The sequence below is a fragment of the Salmo trutta genome, chromosome 23 (assembly GCF_901001165.1).
Source record: "Salmo trutta chromosome 23, fSalTru1.1, whole genome shotgun sequence".
NCBI lineage: Eukaryota > Metazoa > Chordata > Actinopteri > Salmoniformes > Salmonidae > Salmo > Salmo trutta.
The window spans coordinates 27,541,437-27,567,644 of NC_042979.1; the positions used below are offsets into that span (position 1 = coordinate 27,541,437).

At 45.9% G+C, this 26,208-nt stretch overlaps 1 protein-coding gene and 1 long non-coding RNA gene across 6 annotated transcripts in view; one reads left to right on the forward strand and one right to left on the reverse strand.

Annotated features, from left to right (window-relative positions):
- The window catches only part of pik3r1 (phosphoinositide-3-kinase, regulatory subunit 1 (alpha)), a 42,668-nt gene extending 16,819 nt beyond the window's left edge, over positions 1 to 25,849 (forward strand). The window contains exons 3-14 of one of the 5 annotated variants that reach the window (XM_029709669.1): positions 7,980 to 8,072; positions 8,829 to 8,903; positions 10,426 to 10,557; positions 11,546 to 11,786; positions 12,124 to 12,206; positions 21,600 to 21,807; positions 21,923 to 22,103; positions 22,233 to 22,501; positions 22,623 to 22,799; positions 22,931 to 23,005; positions 23,163 to 23,333; positions 23,815 to 25,849. In XM_029709669.1, the coding sequence (XP_029565529.1) occupies positions 7,980 to 8,072; positions 8,829 to 8,903; positions 10,426 to 10,557; positions 11,546 to 11,786; positions 12,124 to 12,206; positions 21,600 to 21,807; positions 21,923 to 22,103; positions 22,233 to 22,501; positions 22,623 to 22,799; positions 22,931 to 23,005; positions 23,163 to 23,333; positions 23,815 to 24,004 (1,895 nt within the window). In that variant the 3' untranslated portion in view covers positions 24,005 to 25,849. Of the gene's footprint in view, positions 1 to 7,979; positions 8,073 to 8,828; positions 8,904 to 10,425; positions 10,558 to 11,545; positions 11,787 to 12,123; positions 12,207 to 16,310; positions 16,664 to 19,209; positions 19,555 to 19,719; positions 19,803 to 21,599; positions 21,808 to 21,922; positions 22,104 to 22,232; positions 22,502 to 22,622; positions 22,800 to 22,930; positions 23,006 to 23,162; positions 23,334 to 23,814 lie in introns of those variants that run through there. The other 4 variants (XM_029709670.1, XM_029709672.1, XM_029709674.1 and 1 more) reach the window with 4 other exon arrangements.
- On the reverse strand, positions 2,356 to 4,303 carry LOC115159696 (uncharacterized). The gene is made up of 3 exons (XR_003868938.1): positions 4,236 to 4,303; positions 3,716 to 4,006; positions 2,356 to 2,544 (listed from the first exon to the last, which is right to left on the reverse strand). It is a non-coding gene; the product is annotated as an uncharacterized LOC115159696 (long non-coding RNA).
- Positions 25,850 to 26,208: the final 359 nt, after the last annotated feature.

Consider the following 26,208-nt stretch of genomic DNA (forward strand, 5'->3'; position numbering starts at 1 on the left):
AGCCCATAATGCATACTGTGGCTGCCATTGACTGTGATTAGGTTGCACATTTTGGGGAATATTCAGAGGTGGAAACTTTCCGTGGGAAGTAACGGAAATATATGCAAATTAATATTAATCCCATTTAAATGTAGATGTTTTTTGCATTGGATATAAACTCAGCAAAAAAAGAAACGTCCTCTCACTGTCAACTGCGTTTATTTTCAGCAAACTTAGTGTAAATATTTCTATGAGCATAACAAGATTCAACAACTGAGACATAAACTGAACAAGTTCCACAGACATGTGACTAACAAATTGAATAATGTGTCCCCGAACAAAGGGGGGTCAAAATCAAAGTAAGTCAGTATCTGGTGTGGCCACCAGCTGCATTAAGTACTGCAGTGCATCTCCTCCTCACGGACTGCACCAGATTTGCCAGTTCTTGCTGTGAGATGTTACCCCACTCTTCCACCAAGGCACCTGCAAGTTCCCAGACATTTCTGGGTGGAATGGCCCTAGCCCTCACCTTCCGATCCAACAGGTCCCAGATGTACTCAATGGGATTGAGATCCGGGCTCTTCGCTGGCCATGGCAGGCCACTGACATTCCTGTCTTGCAGGAAATCACGCACAGAACGAGCAGTATGGCTGGTGGCATTGTCATGCTGGAGGGTCAGGATGAGCCTGCAGGAAGGGTACCACATGAGGGAGGAGGATGTCTTCCCTGTAACGCACAGCATTGATATTGAGCTTGTTGCCATTGCAGGCAGTCTGATGATGCTGTGACACACCGCCCCAGACTATGACGACCCTCCACTTCCAAATCCATCCCGCTCCAGAGTACAGGCCTCGGTGTAACGCTCATTCCTTCTATGATAAACGCGAATCCGACCATCACCCCTGGTGAGACAAAACCGCGACTCGTCAGTGAAGAGCACTTTTTGACAGTCCTGTCTGGTCCAGCGACAGTGGGTTTGTGCCCATAGGCGACATTGTTGCCTGTGATGTCTGGTGAGGACCTGCCTTACAACAGGCCTGCAAGCACTCAATCCAGCCTCTCTCAGGCTATTGCGGACAGTCTGAGCACTGATGGAGGGATTGTGCGTTCCTGGTGTAACTCGGGCAGTTGTTGTACCAATCCTGTGCAGGTGTTGTTACACGTGGTCTGCCACTGCGAGGGCGATCAGCTGTCCATCCTGTCTCCCTGTAGCGCTGTCTTAGGCGTCTCACAGCACGGACATTGCAATTTATTGCCCTGGCCACATCTGCAGTCCTCATTATTCCTTGCAGCATGCCTAAGGCACGTTCACGCAGATGAGCAGGGACCCTGAGCATCTTTCTTTTGGTGTTTTTCAGAGTCAGTAGAAAGGCCTCTTTAGTGTCCTAAGTTTTCATAACTGTGACCTTAATTGCCTACCGACTGTAAGCTGTTAGTTTTTTAACGACCGTTCATTCATTGGTTATGGTCCATTGAACAAGTTTATGGTTCATTAAACCCTTTACAATGAAGATCTGTGAAATTATTTGGATTTTTACAAATGAGCTTGAAAGACTGGGTCCTGAAAAAGGGGCGTTTCTTTTTTTGAGTTTATTTACCATATCATATGGAGACGGAAACATTAACCATTTACCTTATCATAACTAGGCATAATTGCAAATGATTAAATCCTTCCAATAGAAAAAAAACAATTTAGTTACGAATTGAACTTTAAATGAGTTGACTCTTCACATGGGATGATTTCACTGAACAACAAAAAGGGCATATTGAATGATCCCCAATGATCCATCGCATCTCCCAAAAACGTTTTCAACATACATCTGTAAAATGATAGTCTACAAACTAAAGCTTTGGTTGTCTTCCTCTCAGGCTTCCATGTCTTCTCCCTGGACCTCCTCAATGTCCATCAGACTCTGGGGCCTCATCTTCACTGTCACTTTCCAACCTTGTTGAGGTCGGCTCGTTGTCAGGCTCAAAAAGCCTCAAATTTGCCCGGATGGCCACCAATTTTTCAACCCTTGTATTGGTCAGCCTGTTGCGTGCTTTGGTGTTTGAGTGTGAGTGTGTGTGTGTTCCCAAATAAGGACCAGTTGCACTCTGAGGCGGCTGATGTTGGTGGGATTTGGAGGATGATGGAGGCAACAGGGGAAAGAGCCTCAGATCCACAAAGTCCCTTCCACCAGGTGGCTGATGAGATATGTTGGCACGACTGCCATATTGCATCTCCATCCCAAAGCCCTTGCTTGGAAGTGTACTTCGCCAGACTGCCAAGAACCTTTGCTTCATCCACTTTTGTCAGAGGTTGCTTGTTGTGAGCGCCGAGGTTGCTTGTTGTGAGCGCCGAGGTTGCTTGTTGTGAGCGCCGAGGTTGCTTGTTGTGAGCGCCGAGGTTGCTTGTTGTGAGCGCCGAGGGAACTTTTTATGCAATTGGCCAGATGATTCTGCATCTTTGTTGCATTCTTCACATATGATTTGGCATGGTATTTGCAAATTTACACAACTTTTCCTTTTACATTAGCTGCAGTGAAATGTCTCCACACATCATATAGTGCCCGTAGCATTTTCCTGTAGAGATTAGAAAAAAATGAGTAAATAACCCTAATTACAATTCCATGTATAGTTAAGCAGTTAGATTAAACAACTCCTTTGTAAGATAAATGTTTTAAAATGAAATATGTATGGAAACGGGTGAATTAACACTCCTCAGTTAGCAGGCTCAAGCAAGCTAAAACCCACATGGTAGCAAAAACTAACTAGCAGAAATTGTTAACAAGTTAGAAATTATTTAACTTCCCATGGAAAATTGTCAAAATTACGAAAATTTACCGGAAAGTTTCCAACCCTTTGCAACCCTAACTGTGGTATGGATCAATCACACTAGCTATATCTGTTTATCAAAGTAGACTGCGACACCTCCCTCTTCTGTACTGTAGTGGTTTTTCATAATGGCTAAACAAAGGTAGATGAAGTTTGGTTCTTATATCTTATAATGGGAATGCTTTGGACTTTATTGATTGAATCAATTGATGTAGGCCTAAAACAAACAAACAAAAAAATGTTTTCTTTTTGTTCAAATATAGGCCTGGATGGCAATGGTTGTCGTCTTTATTTGTCTAATTTCTTGGTGGAATCTGTAATTGTGAGTCTTGAAATTGTACATTATGATACTGGTTTATTATAGATCTTCAGTTGAAACAAATATTTTGCACAAAGCACCAATAAATGTATTTTTTTTGGTTTTTTTGTTTTCCCTCCTGTGTAGCAACAGGCTATTCATTGGTTCTCAGTGAGGTGCATGCGTTGCTATTTTCTCTCTGCAGGGGGAGACGTAGTCTCACTTTTCTCATGCCTGCAGCCCCATTTCATGTGTCCAAACTCAAGGCTACTCCATGTAATATAGCCTATTTCACATGCAATACACTGCATGGTATAGTAGTAAAAAGCCACACTGACCTGGCCATTTCACCCAATAGCTTTTTAATACTATTCTGACAGATAATTGAGGGAAATAAATATTGTTTCAACAAAGCGCCAAAGCGTCCACCGCTGAGGACAGATGCATTTTTTTTATACCCAGTTGCCCCTTGAAGTAAATGGACTCAAGTCACACATGTAACACTATGGCTGCACTACTGGTCATCAGTTTTCAGTCACACTTTTTCCACAGAACCTCCTCCCCAGAAGAAAATAAATACTAGAACCTCTGAAAAAACTGGTTACATGACCGGGACCTTACATTTAACAGAGGTGTGCGCTATCTTTAGTCCGTCGTTGATGTTCCATGCCCTGGCCTGGCCACAGCCTTTACTGGAGTTTACAGGTACCGTTTGAACTGGGGAGAGAGTGTTCCCCTGTAGCCTACGCCAGCCGCACCACAGCACCAGTGGCAGCTGCGTTGACTTCCTCAACCTGTGGTTGGCTGACTGAGCTGATGCCATCTGAGATATTATGAGGAATCCTGCTAAACACGTGGGCTTGTGGAGACTTGTTCAATAGGCTCCTCAATAGTTTCTTTGGTAGGCTATTCCTGAATGGGGGAAAAAAACTATTTAGCAATAGGCAGCTACTCTTAAACGTTCACATTTTCTTGCAGTGTCTTTAAATAAAATCCTTTTTGCTTTGAGAAATTGTCTCAAGCCTGGGTGAAGGGTTCTGCTATGTGCACAAGCATTCTAATAATGCAGGCATTGAAAAATGTTCTCATTTTTGAACTGTGGGAGCGACAGTGCTGAAAGCTGCAGAAGGACTAACCGTACCTGTATGTTTGCATTCCTTGTTAGCTCTCTGCAGAGCAAAGGAGCAAAATCCCCTCTCGCTCTCTCGCGCTGCCCCTCTCGCTCTCTCGCGCTGCCCCTCTCACGCTCTCGCGCTGCCCCTCTCGCGCTGCCCCTCTCGCGCTCTCGCGCTGCCCCTCTCGCGCTGCCCCTCTCGCGCTGCCCCTCTCGCGCTGCCGCTCTCGCGCTGCCCCTCTCGCGCTGCCCCTCTCGCGCTGCCCCTCTCGCGCTGCCCCTCTCGCGCTCTCGCGCTGCCCCTCTCGCGCTCTCGCGCTGCCCCTCTCGCGCTCTCGCGCTGCCCCTCTCGCGCTGCCCCTCTCGCGCTCTCGCGCTGCCCCTCTCGCGCTGCCCCTCTCGCGCTGCCCCTCTCGCGCTGACCCTCTCGCGCTGACCCTCTCGCGCTGACCCTCTCGCGCTGCCCCTCTCGCGCTGACCCTCTCGCGCTGACCCTCTCGCGCTGACCCTCTCGCGCTGACCCTCTCGCGCTGCCCCTCTCGCGCTGCCCCTCTCGCGCTGACCCTCTCGCGCTGACCCTCTCGCGCTGCCCCTCTCCGCTGCCCCTCTCCGCTGCCCCTCTCGCGCTGCCCCTCTCGCGCGCTGCCCCTCTCGCGCGCTGCCCCTCTCGCGCGCTGCCCCTCTCGCGCCCTGTCTCTCGCGCCCTGTCTCTCTCGCGCCCTGTCTCTCTCGCGCCCTGTCTCTCTCTCGCCCCTGTCTCTCTCTCGCCCTGTCTCTCTCTCGCCCTGTCTCTCTCTCGCCCTGTCTCTCTCTCGCCCTGTCTCTCTCTCGCCCTGTCTCTCTCTCGCCCTGTCTCTCTCTCGCCCTGTCTCTCTCTCGCCCTGTCTCTCTCTCGCCCTGTCTCTCTCTCGCCCTGTCCCTCTCTCGCCCTCTCTCTCTTTTGCCCCTCTCTCTCTTTTGCCCCTCTCTCTCTCTTGCCCCTCTCTCTCTCTTGCCCCTCTCTCTCTCTTGCCCCTCTCTCTCTTGCCCCTCTCTCTCTCTCTCTTGTCCCTCTCTCTCTTTTGCCCCTCTCTCTTGCCTCTCTCTCTCTTGCCTCTCTCTCTCTCTTGCCCCTCTCTCTCTCTCTCTCTCTTGCCCCTCTCTCTCTCTCTTGCCCCTCTCCCTCTCTCTTGCCCCCCTCTCTCTCGCCCCTCTCTCTCGCCCCTCTCTCTCTCTCTCTCGCCCCTCTCTCTCTCTCTCTCTCGCACTGCCCCTCTCACGCTCTCTCGCTGCCCCTCTGGCGCTCTCGCTGCCCCTCCCTTCATTAGATCCCTTCTGCTCTGTTTCTTGATCTCGTGGCAGTGCCTTATGGAAATCACCAACTGATCGGCCCGAACATTTCTGTCATTTTCGCTCACTCGCTGCCCCTCTCTCGCTCGCTGCCCCTCTCTCGCTCGCTGCCCCTCTCTCGCTCGCTGCCCCTCTCGTGCGCTTGCTCTCTCTTGCTTGCTGCCCCTCTCGTGCGCTCTCGCTCGCCGCCCCTCTCGTGCGCTCTCGCTCGCCGCCCCTCTCGTGCGCTCTCGCTCGCCGCCCCTCTCGTGCGCTCTCGCTCGCCGCCCCTCTCGTGCGCTCTCGCTCGCCGCCCCTCTCGTGCGCTCTCGCTCGCCGCCCCTCTCGTGCGCTCTCGCTCGCCGCCCCTCTCGTGCGCTCTCGCTCGCCGCCCCTCTCGTGCGCTCTCGCTCGCCGCCCCTCTCGTGCGCTCTCTCTCTCTCGCTCGCTGCCCCTCTGCCTTCATTAGATCCCTTCTGCTCTGTTTCTTGATCTCGTGGCAGTGCCTCATGGAAATCACCAACTGATCGGCCCAAACATTTCTGTCATTTTCTGTGTCACTCGACACCGGCCCGTCGGCATTGGAACTATCAGGTCGCGCAGATGGTACTGAGAAGCAACTTTATCTTCCCCCTCCCTGTGTCACTCACAGGGCTGCTATGGATAGAGTAAATAAACACAGTCCCAGATACAGGACACTTTGAATAGTACTGCGGTTTGAGGGAATATCCACCAACCGATTTTTTTATTTTTTATATTTATTTTAATTTTTTTGATATGTGGAGTCATATCTATCTATATTATATTGTAGAAAATAATATTGTGAAAGCTGATATAGGTCTACTCAAAACTCTCATACTTAAATCACTATGTGTCTATGTACAGATGAGCACACAGGTAGCATTTCACTTTTAAGAACACAATGTATCTTACTATAGTTATCACAATGGTAAATGCAGTCTTATCTATAATCTAGGAATGCTAGAATATGATTGTAGATAAGTTGAAAAAAATAGAACATGATTGTATCTAGGCCTAGCTAGGCTTGTTATTCTGCATATTTACTTTTAGCAGCACTGAGGCCAAGTGTAAATTTAGCCCCAGGTTGTGAAGTGAGTTTCCCAGAAGTGGGAGGCCGATGCAGGCAGGGCTTTGGCAGTAGAGGGACAGCAGTGTAGGATATCTGTCTGGGTAGGAAGGTTACACTTCCAAGTCATGCAGAGGTGGCACTGGATGCCTAGCTCTCTATTTGGGGAAATGTTGGTGTTCCAGTACCTCAAAGTTCACTGCTTCTGAGAAAACGAGTCGCTTTCTGGTCCGTGTGGTGCAAGCAAGCAGCCTCCTTGGGGAGAGAATGTTTCCAGGCTAATGACCGGTGTGTATGCGTAGATGGCTATTCTAGATGCCCGGTTTCGTGCCCGTTTACAAAAAAGGGTAGAGCAAAATAATTGACATTTGTTTGTTAAAAACAATAGGATAAAAACACATGAAGGCAATGCCACTACATTGCCTTAATATTGGAACCTTTTGAGATCTTCTGAGATCTATTTATTTATTTATTTTAGATGCTCTACATCTGTTAATTAGTTAAATAAAGGGGAACCGTGAAAGGGGAACCGTGAAAGGGGCTCCATTCATGGTCGTCTGCGTTTGAAACTGCAGACTGAAATCCTCAAACAGTTGGGCCTTTCAGAAAGGTGCTCTTTCAAAATAACCTTTTTGCAAATCCAAATAAAATCGGTGCCAGCCCACAGACCCTTTCATGTCCACACCTGGACGCTAAGATCTAATGAAAAAAGTGGGGTGGAGGGGCAAAGCCTCAGACCTGGCTTGCCTCATGCATATCACATGGTGTTTGCTTAGCCCCTTGGTCCACCCCAACGCTACCTTCATGGTATCCTACTGCTCGGCACCTCTCCAACCTGAATCGTTCGGTTGTGCACAGTTGCCTTTTTGTCTCTCCATCGGTCCTTTGGTCTGGTGTCTGCAATACCTTTTGAAGTAGCGCTCCAGTCCCAAATCTCCCTTCCTGACCATTTTTAAAAGGCACACCATGTCACACCATGTCACACCATGTGAATGGATTGCAACGTGGGATTGATATATTAATAGGCTGCCTGAGGGCGAGGGGTGTGGGTGGAGGCCACCATGGTGGTGGGATTGAAGTGGAGGCCCAAAATGGACCCCTTTGTGTCGTGTTAGAGAGGGTTGGAGGAATTGACTCCGTTACCTATAACCATCCAGGGCTTGGTTAAACCAGGGTCGGGCAATTTTCAATGAATGTACTGCATTTCAATGCACTTCCTGAAATGTTGAAATAAAATGAACCCTCAACAAGTTATCCCCTTTCCTCTCTCACTCTTTGTTAGCCTCCATAATTGTTATCGATTGAATCCTAAAACTACCTTTTTTAAGTGAAAATGACTTATTGAACCGCTATTCCTTTCTTCTCTCGTCTTCCAGGCTCCGCCCTCCTGGACCTGACAGAGCAGTTTGCGCTCCCAGAGACGGCTCCTCCCATGCTGGCCAGGCTGCTGGAGGCCATCGAGAAGAAAGGTGCACTGGCCTGTACACAATGGACTAGCACACATCCACACTGGTCATCTAAACATTTCCTAGATTTACATTCTAGAAGATCCACCCCTCGTGTATCAACAACATGGTTTCATTTACTTATGTAATTACTTATGTAATTATGAAGTCATGCTGAGATAAAGGTCTCTTTGGTCTGAAGAGCCCTGTAATTACAAGAATATTCCAAAATCTATACACTATGAAAAGCAGAACAGTGATGCAAAACACAATCATAGAAAACACATTCTTCAATAAAAAAAAGTCATTTAATCAGCCATCTGAATTGCCCTAGAGTAGGGCTTTCCAACCCTGTTCCTGGAGAGCTACCATTCCGGTAGATTTTCGCTCCAACCCTATTAATCTAGCGCTCCTGATTCTCACACTTAGCTGATTGATAAGAAGAATCACGTTAGTTACAACTAGGTTTTCGCTCCAACCCCAAAGGGTAGCTCTCCAGAGGCATCATAATATCCAATTTGAGAGAGTTTAGGAGGATATTCCACCAGTAAGGTGCAAAGAAACTAAAAGCAGGTTTACCTAACTCAGTGGTGATTGAAGGGATTTCCAGTTAGCCATCCCTGAGACTAGGTCTGGTAGCTTGTAGTGCGCTTTATTCCCTGAATGTTTTCATACTTAAATAAATCGGAAGGCCGTTTATAGTGATTTTACGACTTTCTAGGAATTTAAGTAGTTGCATCTAAGCTAATGGCTTATCATGTGCTGCTTGATTCTGTGTAGGTCTGGACAACCCAACGCTGTACAGGACCTTCACAGCCGATGGTGGACTGGATGTTAGACAGTGCTTTGACACTGGTGAGCAGAATTCATGTTTATCACTTACAGTGCATTCGCAAAGTTTTCAGACCCTTTGACTTTTTCCACATTTTGTTATGTTACAGCCTTATTCTAAAATGTATTAAACTGTTTTTTTCTCATCAATCTACACAGATACCTCAATGACAAAGCAAAAACTGTTTTTTAGAAATAGCACATTTAATTAAGTACTTAGACCCTTTACTCAGTACTTTGTTGAAGCACCTTTGACAGCGATTACAGCCTCGAGTCTTCTTGGGTATGACGCTCCAAGCTTGGCACACCTCTATTTGGGGATTTTCTTCTCTGCAGATCCTCTCAAGGTCTGTCAGGCTGGATGGGGAGTGTCGCTGCACAGCTATTTTCATGTCTCTCCAGAGATGTTTGATCGGGCTCTGGCTGGGCCACTCAAGGACATTGAGACTTGTCCCGAAACCACTCATGCGTAGTGTTGGCTGTGTGCTTAGGGTCGTTGTCCTGTTGGAAGGTGAACCTTGCCCCAGTCTGGGGTCCTGAACATTCTGGAGCAGGTTTTCATCAAGGATCTCTGTACTTTGCGGCGTTCATTTTTCCCTTGATCCTGACTTGTCTCCCAGTCCCAGCCGCTTAAAAACATCCCCACTGCATGATGCTGCCACCACGATGTTTCACCGTAGGGATGGTATTGGCCAGGTGTTGAGCGGACACATTCAGGTCAAAGAGTTTAACCTTGGTTTCATCATACCAGAGAATCTTGTTTCTCATGGTCTGAGAGTCCTTTGGGTCCCTTTTGGCAAACTCCAAGCGGGCTGTCATGTGCCTTTTTAGTGGGGAGTGGCTTCCGTCTGGCCACTCTACCATAAAGGCCTGATTGGTGGAGTGCTGCAGAGATGGTTGTCCTACTGGAAGGTTCCCCCATCTCTACAGAGGAACTCTAGAGCTCTGTCAGTGACCATCGGGTTCTTGGTCAAGGTCTTGGAATAGTCTTGGTGGTTCATAACTTCTTCCATTTAAGAATGATGGAGGCCACTGTGTTCTTGGGGAGCTTTTAATTCTGCAGAAATGTTTTGGTACCCTCCCCCAGATCTGTCTCTCGACTCAATCCTGTCTCGGAGCTCTATGGACAATTCCTTCGACCTCATGGCTTGGTGTTTGATCTGACATGCACCGTCAACTGTGCAACCTTTTATATAGACAGGTGTGTGCCTTTCCAAATCATGTCCAGTCAATTGAATTTACCACAGGTGGACACCAAGTTGTAAAAACATCTCAAGGATGATCAATGGAAACAGGATGCACCTGAGCTCAATTTTGAGTCGCATAGCAAAGGGTCTGAATACTTATGTAAATAAGGTATATCTTTTTTGCAAACATTTCTAAACCTGTCGTTATGGGTTACACAAAATGTGGAAAAGTCAAGGGGTCTGAATACTTTTCGAATGCACTGTATATCCACCCAAATTCAATGTTATTTGACTTTGTGTGCAATTTTTTTGGGGGAAAACAGTTTGACTTTGAGCGAATGGTATGTGATTCTATTCAGATCCTCCGTCAGCAGACCTGGACCAGATGGACCTGCAGATGCTGTGTGACGGTCTACGTCGGTACCTGCAGGATCTTCCCCAGCCTGTCATCCCACCGGCCATCTACACTCAGCTGGTACACACCGCCCAAGGTACTCACACACACTGTGACTGTAACACTGCCATACACTCATCAGAGTACACCACATGATGTACACACAATCACATAACCAATATTCTATAGCACCTACTGTTTCCTTCCTGTCAATGTTCTACTAGAAAATGGGTCATGTCCAAATCAGCATGTCGGTTAGAGGTTGCTGTTCATTCAATTTGTTTGTTGCTCTCAGCAATCACTTTCAGTGGAACGTGCCTCAACCCAAAGGTACGGTGTCTAGTTAATTATTGGCCTACAGCAGCAGTCTGAACCTAATCTACCACTGGCCGGGCTGCTGAACACTCTGTACCTTGGATCGGGAACCCACAGTACCTAGAGCTAGTGTCAATATCCACACACACACACACACACTCTCACACACACACACACACACACTCTCACACACACACACTCTCACACACACTCTCACACACACACACACACACACACACACACACACACACACACACACACACACAGAGACAGAGCAGGTTTGCTTTATCTCTATCTTATGTTCTTCAGTGCTATCTCAGAGTAATCTTTTTGTCACATGGCCAGAAACAGGATCTCTGTTGTTAATAGCAACTTACATAAGTTTATCTCAGTGCTAGCCAATCACCTGCAAGTGTACCTTGCACTCCACTCATTGTTGAGCACACACAATCTCAATACGGTTGTCTAACCCGATTACTGAGCACATGGCTCCCTTTTCTGCTACCCCATTGGTCGAAGGGAAGTCTGCTAGCACCTCTGTAGCTTTAACTGTGGGAGCTTTTTGAAGGGTTTTGTTAGTGCGTAGCCTGCAGCATACCTGTGCACACATTCAAAGTCATACATGTGTGGCAATGCAATGTGTATATCTCCCTCTGACCTCTATCAATGAATTTCTGCGTAACCTGCGTAAGTGTGAGCACATGGAAACATGTGTATGTATGTATGACATACCTCCCTCTCTGACACCCATGTGTGTGTTGGTCCCACAGAGGTGCAGAGCCCCAAGGAGTGTGCCCAGCTGCTGCGTCGCATCGCCAGCACGCCCAGCCTGCCAGCCCAGTACTGGCTCACCTTCCACTGCCTGCTGCGCCACTGGTCCCGGGTGTGCCACAACGCGCCCAAGAACCTGCTCAGCTCCCGCGCCCTGGGCGAGATCTTCAGCCCCATGCTCTTCAGACAGCAGGCTGCCAGGTGGGTGGAGGAGAGAGAGGGACTGGCGCGCACAGACAGGTGTGCACAGACAGCCAGACACTTTTTATATACTCAAGGAAACACACTCTCAGGCAAGCAGCCTACACACTCTCACTGACACACACACACACACACACACACACTCTCACTGACACACACATTTGAAGTGAAAGGATTTAGGTTGGGAAGCTTTTCTATTTGCCAGCTGTGCTGTTGCAGTTAAAGCAGCCATGCTTGAAGTCCCATCAGTTAGAGAGTGACAAAGATGAAACAAGATCATGCACAGATGAATCACAACAGCAGGGCCAGTCATCTGGCCTGAGAATCGCTGACTCTATTTGACTTTTTTCTTCTTCTTTTTTCACTCTTTCATCAGCTGCGAGCCCAGCCCGGATGCTCACATCAAGATCATTGAGATCCTTGTGACTAGCGAATGGACAGAAGCACAGGCGGCTCCAGGTAAGAAACACACATTGTCCTTTTCTATTATTTGTCATCTGTTAAAGTTCTAATTGGGGGTGTATGCAGAGATACAGAACAACTATATTTAAAGCCATATGAATGCCCATCTCTTCCTCTGTGAAATTATTTACACTGACGTACTGTACTTTGTTATTGAGGGGCATTGAGAGAATGGCCCAAGTGCATACATTAAGACTGCAGTGGTGCTAAGCCCATGGTAGTTACTGACTGACTGACTGGGGGAGCCGAGGGGAACAGCAGGGAACCTGGGCTGTTCTTAGCCCTTAGAGCCACACTGGGACTCACACTCTAGCAGTAGCACAGAGCACAGGATGTACTGGCTGCACTGCATGGGAAAAAGCCTCCATTGTGGGGCAAAAGCTGCCCCATCGCATACCTAGCTGGCTCCATTTATTACAGCTTTAGTTAAGGTTTTCTGCACTAGTTTAACTTCTATGGGCTAGGTGGGACGCTAGCACCTGCAGGACACAGCCAGTGAAATATCAGGGCGGCAAATTCAAAAACAACAAAATTTCATAATTCAACTTTCTCAAACATACAACTATTTTACACCATTTTAAAGATACACTTCTCCTTGATGTAACCACATTGTCCGATTTCAAAAAGGCTTTACAGCGAAAGCAAAACATTAGATTATGTTAGGAGAGTACATAGACAAAAATCATCACACAGCCATTTTCCAAGCAAGGACATGTGTCAATAAAACCCAAAACACAGCTAAATGAAGCACTAACCTTTGACGATCTTCATCAGATGACACTCCTAGGACATTATGTTACACAATACATACATGTATGTTTTGTTCGATAAAGTTCATATTTATATCCAAAAACATTTTATATTGGCACGTGATGTTCAGAAAATGTATTCCCATCAAAACCTCCGGTGAATGTGCACATCAATTTACAAAAATACTCATCATAAACGTTGACAAAATATATTACAATTATTTAAAGAATTATAGATAGACTACCCCTGGATGCAACTGCTGTGTCAGATTTTAAAATAGCTCTACGGAGAAAGCACATTTTTCAATATTCTGAGTACATAGCTCAGCCATCACGGTGAGCTATACAGACACCCGCCAAGTTCGGGGCAACCTAAACTCAGAATTAGTATTAGAAATATTCTTTTACCTTTGCTGATCTTCGTCAGAATGCACTCCCAGGACTGCTACTTCCACAAGAAATGTTGTTTTTGTTCCAAATAATCCATATTTATGTCCAAATACCTCCGTTTTGTTCGTGCGTACAGATCACTTATCCAAAGGCATAACGCGCGAGCGCGGTACCAGAGACGAAAAGTAAAAATGTTTCATTACCGTACTTAGAAGCATGTCAAACTCTGTTTTAAAATCAATCTTTATGGTATTTTTAATGTAAAATTGCGATAATATTCCAACCGGACAATAGCGTATTCATTCAAGGAGAAAAAGAAGGAACAGCGTGCTCGCGTGACCCCGCATATCCAATCCCTTTGTTGCCAGGCAGTCCACTTAGAAACTGAGCTCCTATTATCTGCCCAGTGACAGGAAAATGCTCAAACCACTTTCTGAAGGCTTTAGACAGCCAATGGAAGCCTTAGGAAGTGCAACGTAACCCCACGGATACTGTAGTTTCGAAAGGGACTAGAAAGAACTACAATTCTCAGATCCTCCACTTCCTGGTTGACTTTTTCTCAGGTTTTTGCCTGCCATATGAGTTCTGTTATACTCAGACACCATTCAAACAGTTTTAGAAACTTCAGAGTGTTTTCTATCCAAATCTACTAATAATATGCATATTCTAGTTTCTGGGCAAGAGAAGTAACCTGTTTTAAATTGGGTATGTTTTTCATCTGGCCGTGAAAATACTGCCCCCTAGTCCAGACAGGTTAAAAGGCTTTATTGTTATATGCCAGTCAATGTTTGCAAATTGGCTGCAATTAGCCTGTCTTCATTTATAAACCGGGTAGTTTGGATCTTGGATGCTGATTGGCTGAAACACTATTCCACCCGTCTGTATGTCGACAATATCATGGGTATGACGCAAAAATCCACGTTTACTGTTCTATTTGAAGTATCACTACGCTGTTTTTGATATACCACAGCAAATGACAAAAGAAAAGCAATAAGGGTTTTATTAAACACATTATTTCTCCTTGCTTCTAACCTAGAATTTGGCTTGCATAACAACAAGAACAACCCTTTGTCGTGTTATATTGGCCATATACCACCCCCTCTGGCCTTATTGCTTAAATATCAGCCTTTCATTTAAAAAAGCTGAATTTATTTCCTCACATTGAGTTATAAATCTTTAATACCAGAATCTTGGCTTGGCTGTGTTTGTGTCACACATCTTTCATTGTGACTTGGCGATGGAACCTGCAAAGCATTCTTCTGGGATGGGGAGGGACTAGCTTGACTCATCAAAACAGTTATGCAAATTGCAGCATATAGCCTAGGCTTAGGCTGCAGGAGTTTGTTAACCCATAGTAGTCTCTCAATGATGGGGTCTAAAACGGTATTGTGTAAAAATGGGTTGTTAATTTTTAGTTTGTAGCCCAGGATAGAGCCTCCTTCCTCTCGAGCAGGAAATCAGTGGCGTGTTGAGATCAAAGTGAAAGTAGTTGAGGTTACAGGGCTCTAGGTGGATTCCACCCTACGTGTGATGTGCAGTGAAGTAGGCTACCCTTGATTAATTATGTAAGACGTTATACCGTGGCCAGAAATGCACAAACTGAATTTTGAACATTTGATAAATTCAGGCCAAGAAGGAATAATACCCTATACTGTATAAAAGAAAAAGCAATAACATGTGATTTTAATTTTCATCTAACCAGTAGAGTGGCCTTAGCCTAGCATTCTCTAGACGCCAGCAGGCCGGATGGTGTGGGACTGCAGACCGTTTGCGTGGCACAGTTGGCTTTTTACAGTCGCTAGTTAAAACTGCTTTTGGTGGGCAGGCCCAGTGCCTGGCTTTGACTGTTGAAACGTTTTATTACCTGTTTGGGATTATTTATAACGTCCCCCTCGCATGGGCCACTGTCAGGAGTTTGCACCTGCAGGAGCAATGGGCCGACGGGGATGGAGGCAAACTGACAGGGGGAGGCTGGCCGGGCGGGCAATGGCAAGCTCAACACCGCAAGCTTTGACATTTCTCTTTCTGCTGAACCAGCCAGGTCCCTTCCTGTGTGAATGAACACTCGTATGCTCACACACGCAAACATACTATGTTCTATGCACAGACACACACACACACACACACACACACACACACACACACACACACACACACACACACACACATATACACACATGCCAGGCAGGTTGAACTTGGGAGGGGAGCCGTTTGGTGGTCAGTTGTGTCAAATTTGACCCGTTTAACATCACCTGTGTGTTTGTCTTTGAGAGCATGGGAGACTTTCTACGAAAGCGTGTTTATGTTTACTGTCTGCACATGCGTGTTTCTCTGAAATGATAACCTGCCTGTGTGTGTGTATGTCTGTGTGCCTCCTCCCAGTTACTGGGGGCCTATTTTAAGTAATCTGTTTCACAGAGCACCTTTTGTTAGCCCGGTGGCTGCTCCTACTTCCTTGGGCCACAATCCTCCCCCTCTAACCTCCCCCTCTCGCTACTCCCTTCCTTTCAAACATGGAGAGGGACACGCACACAGACTCGGTCGGCACTATGGCCAGGTTTCAGAGTGGGCATGCAGGGCCAACACCGGGGCAGCAGCTCAGCTAATCATTAACCAACCAGCGGCCCCAACGCGCCCAGGGAGAGAGAAAGAGGAGAGGGGGTAGAGGGTCGTCGGGAGAGGATTGGGGGGTGGGTTGGGAGAGTGAGAGGGGGTTGAGAGAGAAGGGGTGTGAGGAGGGGTAGATAGCGGGAGAGAGGGTGGGTGGGGAGGGGGGTAAAGCAAGGGGAGAGGAGAGGGGTGTGTAGAGAGAGAGAGAGAGAGAGAGAGAGAGAGAAGGGGGTAGAGCGAGAAAGAGAAGGCGGATAGAGAGTGGGAGGTAGAGAGCACGAGAAAGAGTGGGAGACTGGGGTGGGTTAGCGAGGGGGAGAGAGAGAGGGGTGAGGTAGAGCGAGCTAGGTACAGAGAGGCACCCTTCCCTCCCTCTCTCACACCACCTGCGCCAGACCAAGGAGTAAGCCAGGCAGTCAGGAAAGCAGAGCAGGCAAGCAAGCGGTCGCATGCTGCACCTGCCTCCCAAGAGTTGCCGGATTACCTGGATTTCATTAAGTACCACGGAACAGGCTGTCATCTTCCCTGAGAACTAAACTAAAAGAATCCAGATAAAGCCACAGAATGGAACTTTTCAGGAGGACTTGAGTGTTCGATCTAGAGCTCTATCTGTTTGGATTTTGTACATCGTTTTGGGGGGAATGAAACAAAGTTCATAGTGGAGACACCACTGGTGCCTTTACCAGAACATGCACAACTTGCAACGTGAGTTTGAGATCTTGAATCTTTGCAAATCTGATACAATTAAAATCTTAAATGTTTATTGCTAATGCAAGGGCTTCAGCAAAACCTCTAGACAGAGATGAATAGGCCTGATACACTTTTTTGAATAACTGTACTTGGCAACATGGGACAGGAACGAGACTGACAGATGTATATAAAAAAAAATGTATATAAAATATATATATATTTTATATACATCTGTCAGTCTCGTTCCTATATATATGGCCAGTCTTCTAGAGCTGTCAAGAGAACAGGATCTCTCCTCTGTCTGTCGCCGTCTGTCTGTCTCGCTCTTTTTGTCTTTCTCTCCCTCGCTCTCTGTCTCTCTTCCTCGCTCTGTCTCTTCCTCGCTGTCTCTTCCTCGCTCTGTCTCTTCCTCTGTGTGTCTCGCGCACACGCTATCTCTCTCTCTCTGTGTGTCTCGCGCACACGCTATCTCTCTCTCTCTCTGTGTGTCTCGCGCGCGCGCTCTCTCTCTCTGTGTGTGTCTCGCGCGCGCTCTATCTCTCTCTCTGTGTGTCTCGCACGCGCGCTCTATCTCTCTCTCTCTGTGTGTCTCGCACGCGCGCGCTCTCTCTCTCTCTGTGTGTCTCGCACGCGCGCGCTCTCTCTCTCTGTGTGTCTCGCGCGCGCTCTATCTCTCTCTCTCTCTGTGTGTCTCGCACGCGCGTGCTATCTCTCTCTCTGTGTGTCTCGCGCGCGCTCGCTATCTTTCTCTCTCTGTGTGTCTCGCGCGCGCTCGCTATCTTTCTCTCTCTGTGTGTCTCGCGCTCGCTCGCTATCTCTCTCTCTGTGTGTCTCTCGCTCTCTATCTCTCTCTATCTATCTCTCGCTCGCTCTATCGCTCGCTCGCTCTCTCTATCTCTCGCTCTCTCTCTCTCGCTCGCTCTCTATCTCTCTCTGTGTGTCTCTCTCTCGCTCGCTGTGTCTCTCGCTCGCTCTCTATCTCTCCCTCTCTCTCTGTCTCTCGCTCGCTCTCTCTCTCTGTGTGTCGCTCGCTCTCTCTGTCTCTCTCTCTCTGTGTGTCTCTCGCTCGCTCTCTCTCTCTGTGTGTCGCTCGCTCGCTCTCTCTCTCTCTCTGTGTCTCTCTCGGTGTGTTTCTCTCCCTCTCTCTCCCCTGCTGTACTTTTAGAAGCTGTTGGTTCTTACAGACCCCATATATCACCCTGCTGTCTGTCTGTGTGGTCAGAAAGGCATGCTGATTTATCTAGGGACTACATTGCAGAATTTTCCATTTAGACTATACTGTTTCAGAGAGGCAATTTTTGTGGCCCCAAATGGAATTTGGTTTACGACCGAGCTCAAGAAAAAGAAGCCTATGCATATGTAGCACAAGTTAAGTTGAGTAATGTATTATATCCGTATATAAGTCAAATGTAGGCTATCTTAAGAAATGTTTTTAATATGTATAAAATCATGTGTATGACTTTCATTTAGTGCGTAGCTAGCTATCATTGAAATGAGATCATGTGTCCTTAAAAAGGTAAAGCCAAGCTCAGCTGTCCTCATCATCACGCAGATAAGCTTTTATCAGGTATATTGACTTTCAGTCAATGTGGCCAATTTCATCATTACCAAGCTACCTTTGGAAAGACGCCGTTCCCTCATCCTTTTCGTCCCCATAAGCCGGTCCTGGGATGACAATGACCGCGTTCCACTCCTGGCCCCTAGTTTTAAACCCGTACCCAGAACTGGGGCTATTTTAGTGTCCCTCAGCAGCGCAGAGAAGTCCTGAATTTGCTGAGTGTCACTCCTGGAGGATTACTGATGTATTTTGGAGCCTCCGGATGGCGGGTGACAGTAGGAGGGAGGCTGTGACCGGGACACAGGCTTTAGGACGTGTAGTGTAGCTACTCTGCCTGGCCTGCCTACTCGGTGGTGGAAAAATTACCCAATAGTCATACTTGAGTAAAAGTAAAGATACCTAATAGAAAATGACTCAACTGAAAGTCACCCAGTAAAATACTACTTGAGTAAAAGTCTAAAAGTATTTGGTTTTAAATATACTTAAGTATCAAAAGTAAAGATCTAGATCATTTCAAATTCCTTATATTAAGAAAACCAGACGGCACAATTTTCTTATAAAAGTTTTTTTTAAATGTATTTTTTTTTTACAGATAGCCAGGGTCACACTCAGATATAACTTACAAACAAAGCATTTGTGTTTAGTGAGTCCGCCAGAACAGAGGCAGTCAGGGGATGTTCTCTTGATAAGTGTGTGAATTTGACTATTTTTCTGTCCTGCTAAGCATTCAAAATGTAACGAGTACAAATGTATGGAGTAAAAAGTAAATTATTTTCTTTAGGAATGTAGTGGCGTAAAAGTTGTCAAATATAAATAGTAATGTACAAATGCCCCCAAAAAGTACTTAAGTATTTTTACTTAAGTACTTTACACCACTGTGCCTACATGATGCAGCAGCCAAGCTGGCTTTGTCTCAGTGCCAACAGTGGGCAGGACTAAACCGGTGCACAACGTGCGGGGAGGTGGGGCGAGCAACCAGCAAGAGAGGGGCAGAGGGGAGGGCTGAGAGTCAGAGCAAGCGAGGAAGAGAAAGAGAGAGGCTGCAGGTTTTTTTTCTCTCACATTGTGCTACAGCTAAGAGAAGATGTTGCACGGTTTGGTTTGGCAGCAGCTATAGTCAGGTCTTTGGAAAGGATGCTGTGTACGGAGGTTGTTATAGGGGTATTTTAGCCTGTGCGTGTTCTAGTCTATATAGATACTGTGATCTGCACTGCATGGGCTGTGCACATTGAGGGATAGCATCGGCAACTAAAAAAAGGCAAGTGTGCTTTCAAAATGACGACATCGCTCTCAGGAAATGAAAAATGCAGGAGTGGTCGGTGACAGTCCCCCTGTGTGATTGGCTGTGGTAAGTGATGTAACGCGTTACTGAGCAAGGAAGCAAGCAAGCTGCCCTTTGATGGCTTTTTAAAATGGGTTTCGAGGCGCTTCTACAAAGAGAACAGGGCACCTTTCTGGGCCTATTACGATATTCTGTTATTCAAATGTGCAACAAGGCGATCTCTGAAACATGGATGATTTGGAGGACTTGTGTCTGAGATCTGAGTTTGATGCCGATTCCGAACCTTTATTTTACTTAAGAGATGGACCTTCCAGGTAGGCGAACTGACTCGCTCAGTCACGTTGAATGTTGCATGACAAGTCTTTCTCTTTGCATGCTGAGACACTGGTTTCAGTTTAACCAGGAGATTAGTCTGAGGCTAGGGGCTAGCATCAGCTCAGGAAGTTCACAAGGCAATGTGATGTGTTCTGGTGGTGGTGAAATGTCACCTTGGCTGTCAACCCAAAACCTGCTGCTTTCATTTCCATACCCTCTGGTCATCTCCTCTCTTTATCTCTGAGCTCCTCTCTTTGGGATCAGTGGCTTTACGCACTCCTGCCACCAGTTGGGTGTTGATGTTTATGTACTGTTATGTGTACTATATGTACTGTTACATATAATATTCCATCTCATGGATATGGCTCATGTTATAAATATGTGTATTATACCCATGGCTCGGTGTCTCTCCTGCTATACTAAAGCCTGCGAGGTCCAGGTCAATAGGCAAGCTGCTAGAGAGAGAGAGGGAACAAAGGGAGTGCAGCAGTACTAGTGGGTTAAAAATAGCCTGCTACCATTTCAGCTCTGCTCCTTCCTCCTCCGAGAGAGAGGCAGCTATAGGAAACCTGAGCAAGGTAGCCGGCCCTCGCAGGTTAATGTCACTTGTGATTAGCCAATCCAGTGCAGAAATTAGGGCTTTTTGATGAGCCCATCTTCACGGAATGATTTCTGAAGGGGTGCTATGCAGGGGCCAGCATCAGAGACAAAGGACACTAGAGCTAGCAGCATGGAATCAGAATGGCAATCTGCATTAGGGAGAATGTTGTTGCTGAGAAGAAGCCATTGAAGGGACTGGATGTGCTCAATGCCATGCAATGATTTTTTTTTGTCAATGGATCTGTTTATTTATTTTTTTGTCTCTACAGACAGTTATATTGGTAGAATGTAGTTATAGGACTTACAGGATGATACTCCAATGGTTTAGTGCTATTTGTATTTGAGCTGCTGGATCACAGCTGTGCTCCATTTAGATCTGAAATTGTGCAGTGTAATTTATTATAATTTTTTTGTGGCCGTTCTGCAGAAATGCAGAGATGCATGGTATAATCGGGTCAACAGATGGGGTTGATTTCCAGTCGTTGTGATTTATGGTTAGGTCCAAACACGGAGACTGGGGATAGTGATGGGAAGGGGCTTCTTTTTCCTGAATGAAATCCCTTCTCCCTGACACACACACTCTCACTCAAGTGGAGAGAGTAGTGGGGAGGATGATGGGGGGAGGATACTGCTAACTGCCGCAGACGTTTGATTGGGTTCACGTCTCCTGCTCGCAAGGCAAAGACGCGTCCAGTTGAATGTGTATCGCTACAGATTTGTGGGCCAATTTAATTATCTGCAAAGGAAATGGAATAATATTGCATCTCGCAGCTATAGAGTAATAGATATTTCAACACGCACTTCCAGCTCCCCCCAGGAATACGCTGGCTAAGCATTACATTATAGCCTAATGGGTGGCAGGTAGCCTAGTGGTTAGCGCATTGGGCCAGTAACTGAAAGGTCGCTGGTTCGCATACCCGAGCAGACAAGGTGAAAAATCTGTCAATGTGCGTTTGAGCAAGGCACTTAACCCTAATTTGCTCCAGGGCCGCCGCACTACTGTGGCTGACCCTATAAAGCACCACATACACGTATTCAGTGTATGAATGCATATCTATATTTTTTTTCTTAGACTATGCCAGGATTTTCTGACATCCCTCCTGATAACTTTATGATCGTTCTTAATGCACTAGGAATTTGACTGTATCACTATCTCATGTACTAAGCAGCCATCTCTCCCCTTTCATCCACTACAGCCCTACCTCCCAAGCCACCAAAACCCACTCCCCCTGCTCTCACTAACAACGGTATGAACAACAACATGGTGCTGCAGGACGCCGAGTGGTACTGGGGAGACATCTCCCGCGAGGAGGTCAACGAGAAGCTGAGGGACACGGCCGACGGTACGTTCTTGGTCCGTGACGCCTCCACCAAGATGCACGGCGACTACACTCTCACGTTGAGGTAAGACTACCCTTCCTCATTGCCTTCCTCTTAAATACTTCTCACTTTTCTTTATAACAAGTGTTTTTTTGAATATTTTGTTTTTAATTGGTTCTCTATTGGTTTCCACCTTCAGAAAAGGGGGTAACAATAAGCTGATCAAGATATTTCACCGGGATGGGAAATACGGCTTCTCTGACCCCCTGACCTTCAACTCGGTGGTGGAGCTCATCAACCACTACCGTAATGAGTCCCTGGCCCAGTACAACCCCAAGCTAGACGTGAAGCTGCAGTTTCCCGTCTCTAAACACCAGCAGGTAACCATCAGCATAATCATCAACTTTATTTGTTTAGGACTTTTCATACAATACATCTTAGCTAAAAGGTCTTTTCAAGTTCATCATCAATCTGAAGTTTCGATCCATTTCTTCTCCTTTCCTCCTCAGGATCAGGTGGTGAAGGAGGACAATATCGAGGCTGTGGGGAAGAAGCTCCATGAGTACCATCAGCAGTACCAGGAGAAGAATCGAGAGTATGACCGACTCTACGAGGAGTACACCAGGACGTCCCAGGAAATCCAAATGAAAAGGACAGCGATCGAAGCCTTCAATGAAACCATCAAGATATTCGAGGAGCAGTGCCAAACGCAAGAGCGGTACAGCAAGGAGTACATTGAGAAGTTCAGGAGGGAAGGCAATGACAAGGAGATCCAGAGGTAAGGACTTGGATCTAGACCCCCCAAAAAATTATAAAAAGGTTGAATTTGGACAGTAACATTTTCTTAACTGATCAATTTCTTCATGTCTCTTAACTATGTGAATTATTGTTTTTCTCAGGATCATGGGCAACTATGAGAAGCTGAAGTCTCGTATCAGTGAGATCGTGGACAGCAAGCGGCGTCTGGAGGAGGACTTAAAGAAGCAGGCTGCTGACTACCGAGAGATCGACAAACGGATGAACAGCATCAAACCCGACCTCATCCAGCTCCGCAAGACCAGGGATCAGTACCTCACGTAAGTATAATCTCTATCCACCTCCTAGTCTCAAATAAATTCAATTAACTTTGTTCTGGTGAGGGAACGTCTGGGAAAGGTCTCCCTACTTCCGGTCTCTAATCGGTGTTGTCATGGTTCTTGTGTTCCAGGTGGTTGACCCAGAAGGGAGTCAGGCAGAAGAAGCTCAACGAGTGGCTAGACATCAGAAACGAGAACACAGAAGAGTGAGTATTCTAGACTGGCCTTCCATCCTTTTTATGTTCCTGGTATCTAAAGTTGACAAAGGGGAATCACATTGCACCATTTTTAAATGGGGTAGAAACATTCAATATCAAACTTTAATTATCTAACCCCCTCTCTTCGTCCATCTGTGTTCTCCAGTCAATACTCTATGGTGGATGACGATGAGGACCTTCCCCACCACGACGAGCGCTCCTGGAAGCTGGGCAACATCAACCGGCTGCAGGCTGAGGCCCTCCTCCGGGGGAAGAGGGACGGAACATTCCTGGTTCGAGACAGCAGCAAGGCAGGGTGCTACGCCTGCAGTGTTGTGTACGTATAAAGACCTTGTACTCATTCTACTTGCTCGTTATAGTACATTTGTGTACACATCTACCTCATCCAGAACTGACATTACCTGCTTTGGTTACTGACATAATTTACCTAAGAACTACTGCAAACACAGTTCAGAGACCGTTTGGGTACAGGTGTTATGTGTTCCCTTGAAGGTTGGGACTGTGCTACTTTACTCAGTTTCTGTTTACCTCAACCTGTATTCCAGCTATCTGCTTCTACACTGTTCAGTACATCAACGTTGGCACTGCAAACACGCATCAGACACTGTAGACTGGTGTAGCATTCAGTGTAGACATTGCAGCTCAACCGTGGACTAGTTTAGTGTAGGGTAGAACCTCACTTGACCAAGGGCTTGATGGTTTGTAGAGTCAGGTGTGCCGTAGTGCTGGGCTGAAACAAAATTGTACAACCCTGACCTAACAGGACATGACTTGACATTTCTCTCTCTCCTCTCCAGGGTGGAAGGTGAAGTGAAGCACTGTGTCATCAACAAGACGCCCTCGGGGTTTGGCTTCGCTGAGCCTTACAACCTGTACAGCTCGCTCAAAGAACTGGTCCTCCACTACCAGCACACGTCACTGGTCCAGCACAATGACTCTCTGAATGTGACACTAGCGCACCCCGTCTACGCACAGCAGAGGCGGTGAGGACCCTACCGGCCATTCAGTCGGACAGAAACGTCTACTCAGACTTTGTCCTCAAGGATTTTAAAAAGCTAGGATGTGTCTTGCCTACTAACATACAAACTTTTTATCCACAAGAGAGGAAAGGACTAAAGACAACCGCAAAACGAAGCCTGAAAACATTTCAGTGACTGAACTGACTATGAGCAGTGGCGAGAGCCTGAATGTAGTCTTGTTACTCTCGTGCTTATTGTGGGAGCACAGAGTCAAGGCGAAACTGCTGAACTCTCTCCCTGAGTGGAGGACATTGGAGGCCTTTTCCTAATGGTGCTTGTTCTTTCAAAGCTTTACCAGCTGGAATGTCAAAACGGAGATAAAACTTGAGTGCATAATTTTTTCCCCTACCGTTCCTCCTCCTCTTTTCCCCATTTTGTTTTTACTGTGTGTATGTGTCTGAGAGTGTTTGAGAGTTTGTGTGTGCGTCCTTGTGACCAAAACTCACAGTATCTGAAAGGTGTTGGGGGTGTCTAACACACCTGTGTGTTTAAGTGTTCAGTGACAGACCGTGGATCAACTGATAAATGTAGCAAAATGGCACTTTTGACAAAGTATAATCCTTTTATTGAAAAAGACTCCTACGGACTTGTTGAATCAAAGGAGCAAAGGAGATGACAAGGTGGCAAGAATTCCGGATTTTTCCCTTGCTTACCAGTGCAGAGACTCAACTGTTCTCTTCTGTGGATGAGTGAAAATATGAACGGACTTGAAATGGAAATACTTAATTATGTATATATACAGAGGAGAATGTCAGTACAAAGCGATGAAAACTTACCATACCAAAAAAGCTCAGTTCATTTTCATCCTAATATGCTATGCAATTCTGTGTCTACCTTATTTCTGCAAAGTTGTTTTTATTCTGTTGCAAACCCATAATATAAGCTTGTTTTTATTGCTTGAAAAAGTGTATTTTTCCCATGTAAATATCCAAGAGGATATTTTGTGTCAAAATGCCAAGATAAAAACTCCTTCATATTTTTTAAGAAAGTAAATAATAGTAACATACTTTATTACAAATTTTTATCAGCAACTGATAAAATATGAGTGTTTAATTAGTACTTTTTTTTGTTGCTTCAAACTGATGTTCTTCTCAGGCTGAGAGCCTTTTGACTATTTGACAGCTGCTTCAGTCACAATAAATATTTCTAACAGAGCCACATGTTCTACATCTTAGTCGAAAAACAAACAATGGTAGCATCCCATAGCATCCAAAGTGACAGCCTATTCCTTATAGGATACGGGGACTAGGGTGCCATTTGAGGCGTAGCCTATGACTCTTAAATATGAGCACTCTCTTAGCATGGAATAATGGGAATATTTGTTGATTACTGCAATCGTAATGGTGCATGTTGTACTCAACTTTTCAACTATCTCCATTGAAACAACAGTATAGATTTATTTTGTTATATAACCTTTCCCCTTCACAAGGAGATCAAAGCAAATCTGTGTTTTTAAATGACGAAAATTGTTATTAAAAGTATAAATTGGGAGACATTTGATCTTCCCGTATGCTTTGTCCCTATAGTATTTTTTTCTGTATCAGAAAATCTTTTGAGTGTTTTAAAGGGGTGGATCAACTCATTTCAAATAATGATTGCTTATTATCTTACGACTTTGTCTGCCAATACATAGTGGTTCTGTTACTTGGAGAAAGTACCAACATTTTGCTGCAACCCTCTAGTAAACATTTAGTGTCACTGCTGCAGTTTTAGATTTTTCACCCCTTTATTCAAAAATTCAAATGTCCATGAGTGTAAATTAGGATTTTAATCTGTACTACACTGTAAATAAACATGTATCAATGGAAATTCACATTGATAGATATTGTATGACCTAACGTGACAAAAATAATCTTGATACATTTCTTTTTAGCTCCGTTATGTCCCCAGAATGATAAACATAGTAACTTTTGTCGATAAATAGATTTTATTTGAATTGTAAAATATTATGTTCAACTTTAGACTATCAGCTAAAGACTTACCATCCAAGCCCAGTCAATAAAATAACATTAAAATGGCGCACACAGCCATGCAATCTCCATAGACAAACATGGGCAGTAGAATGGCCTTACTGAAGAGCTCAGTGACTTTCAACGTGGCACCGTCAGGATGCCACCTTTTCAACAAGTCAGTCAAATTTCTTCCCTGCTAGAGCTGCCCCATTCAATTGTA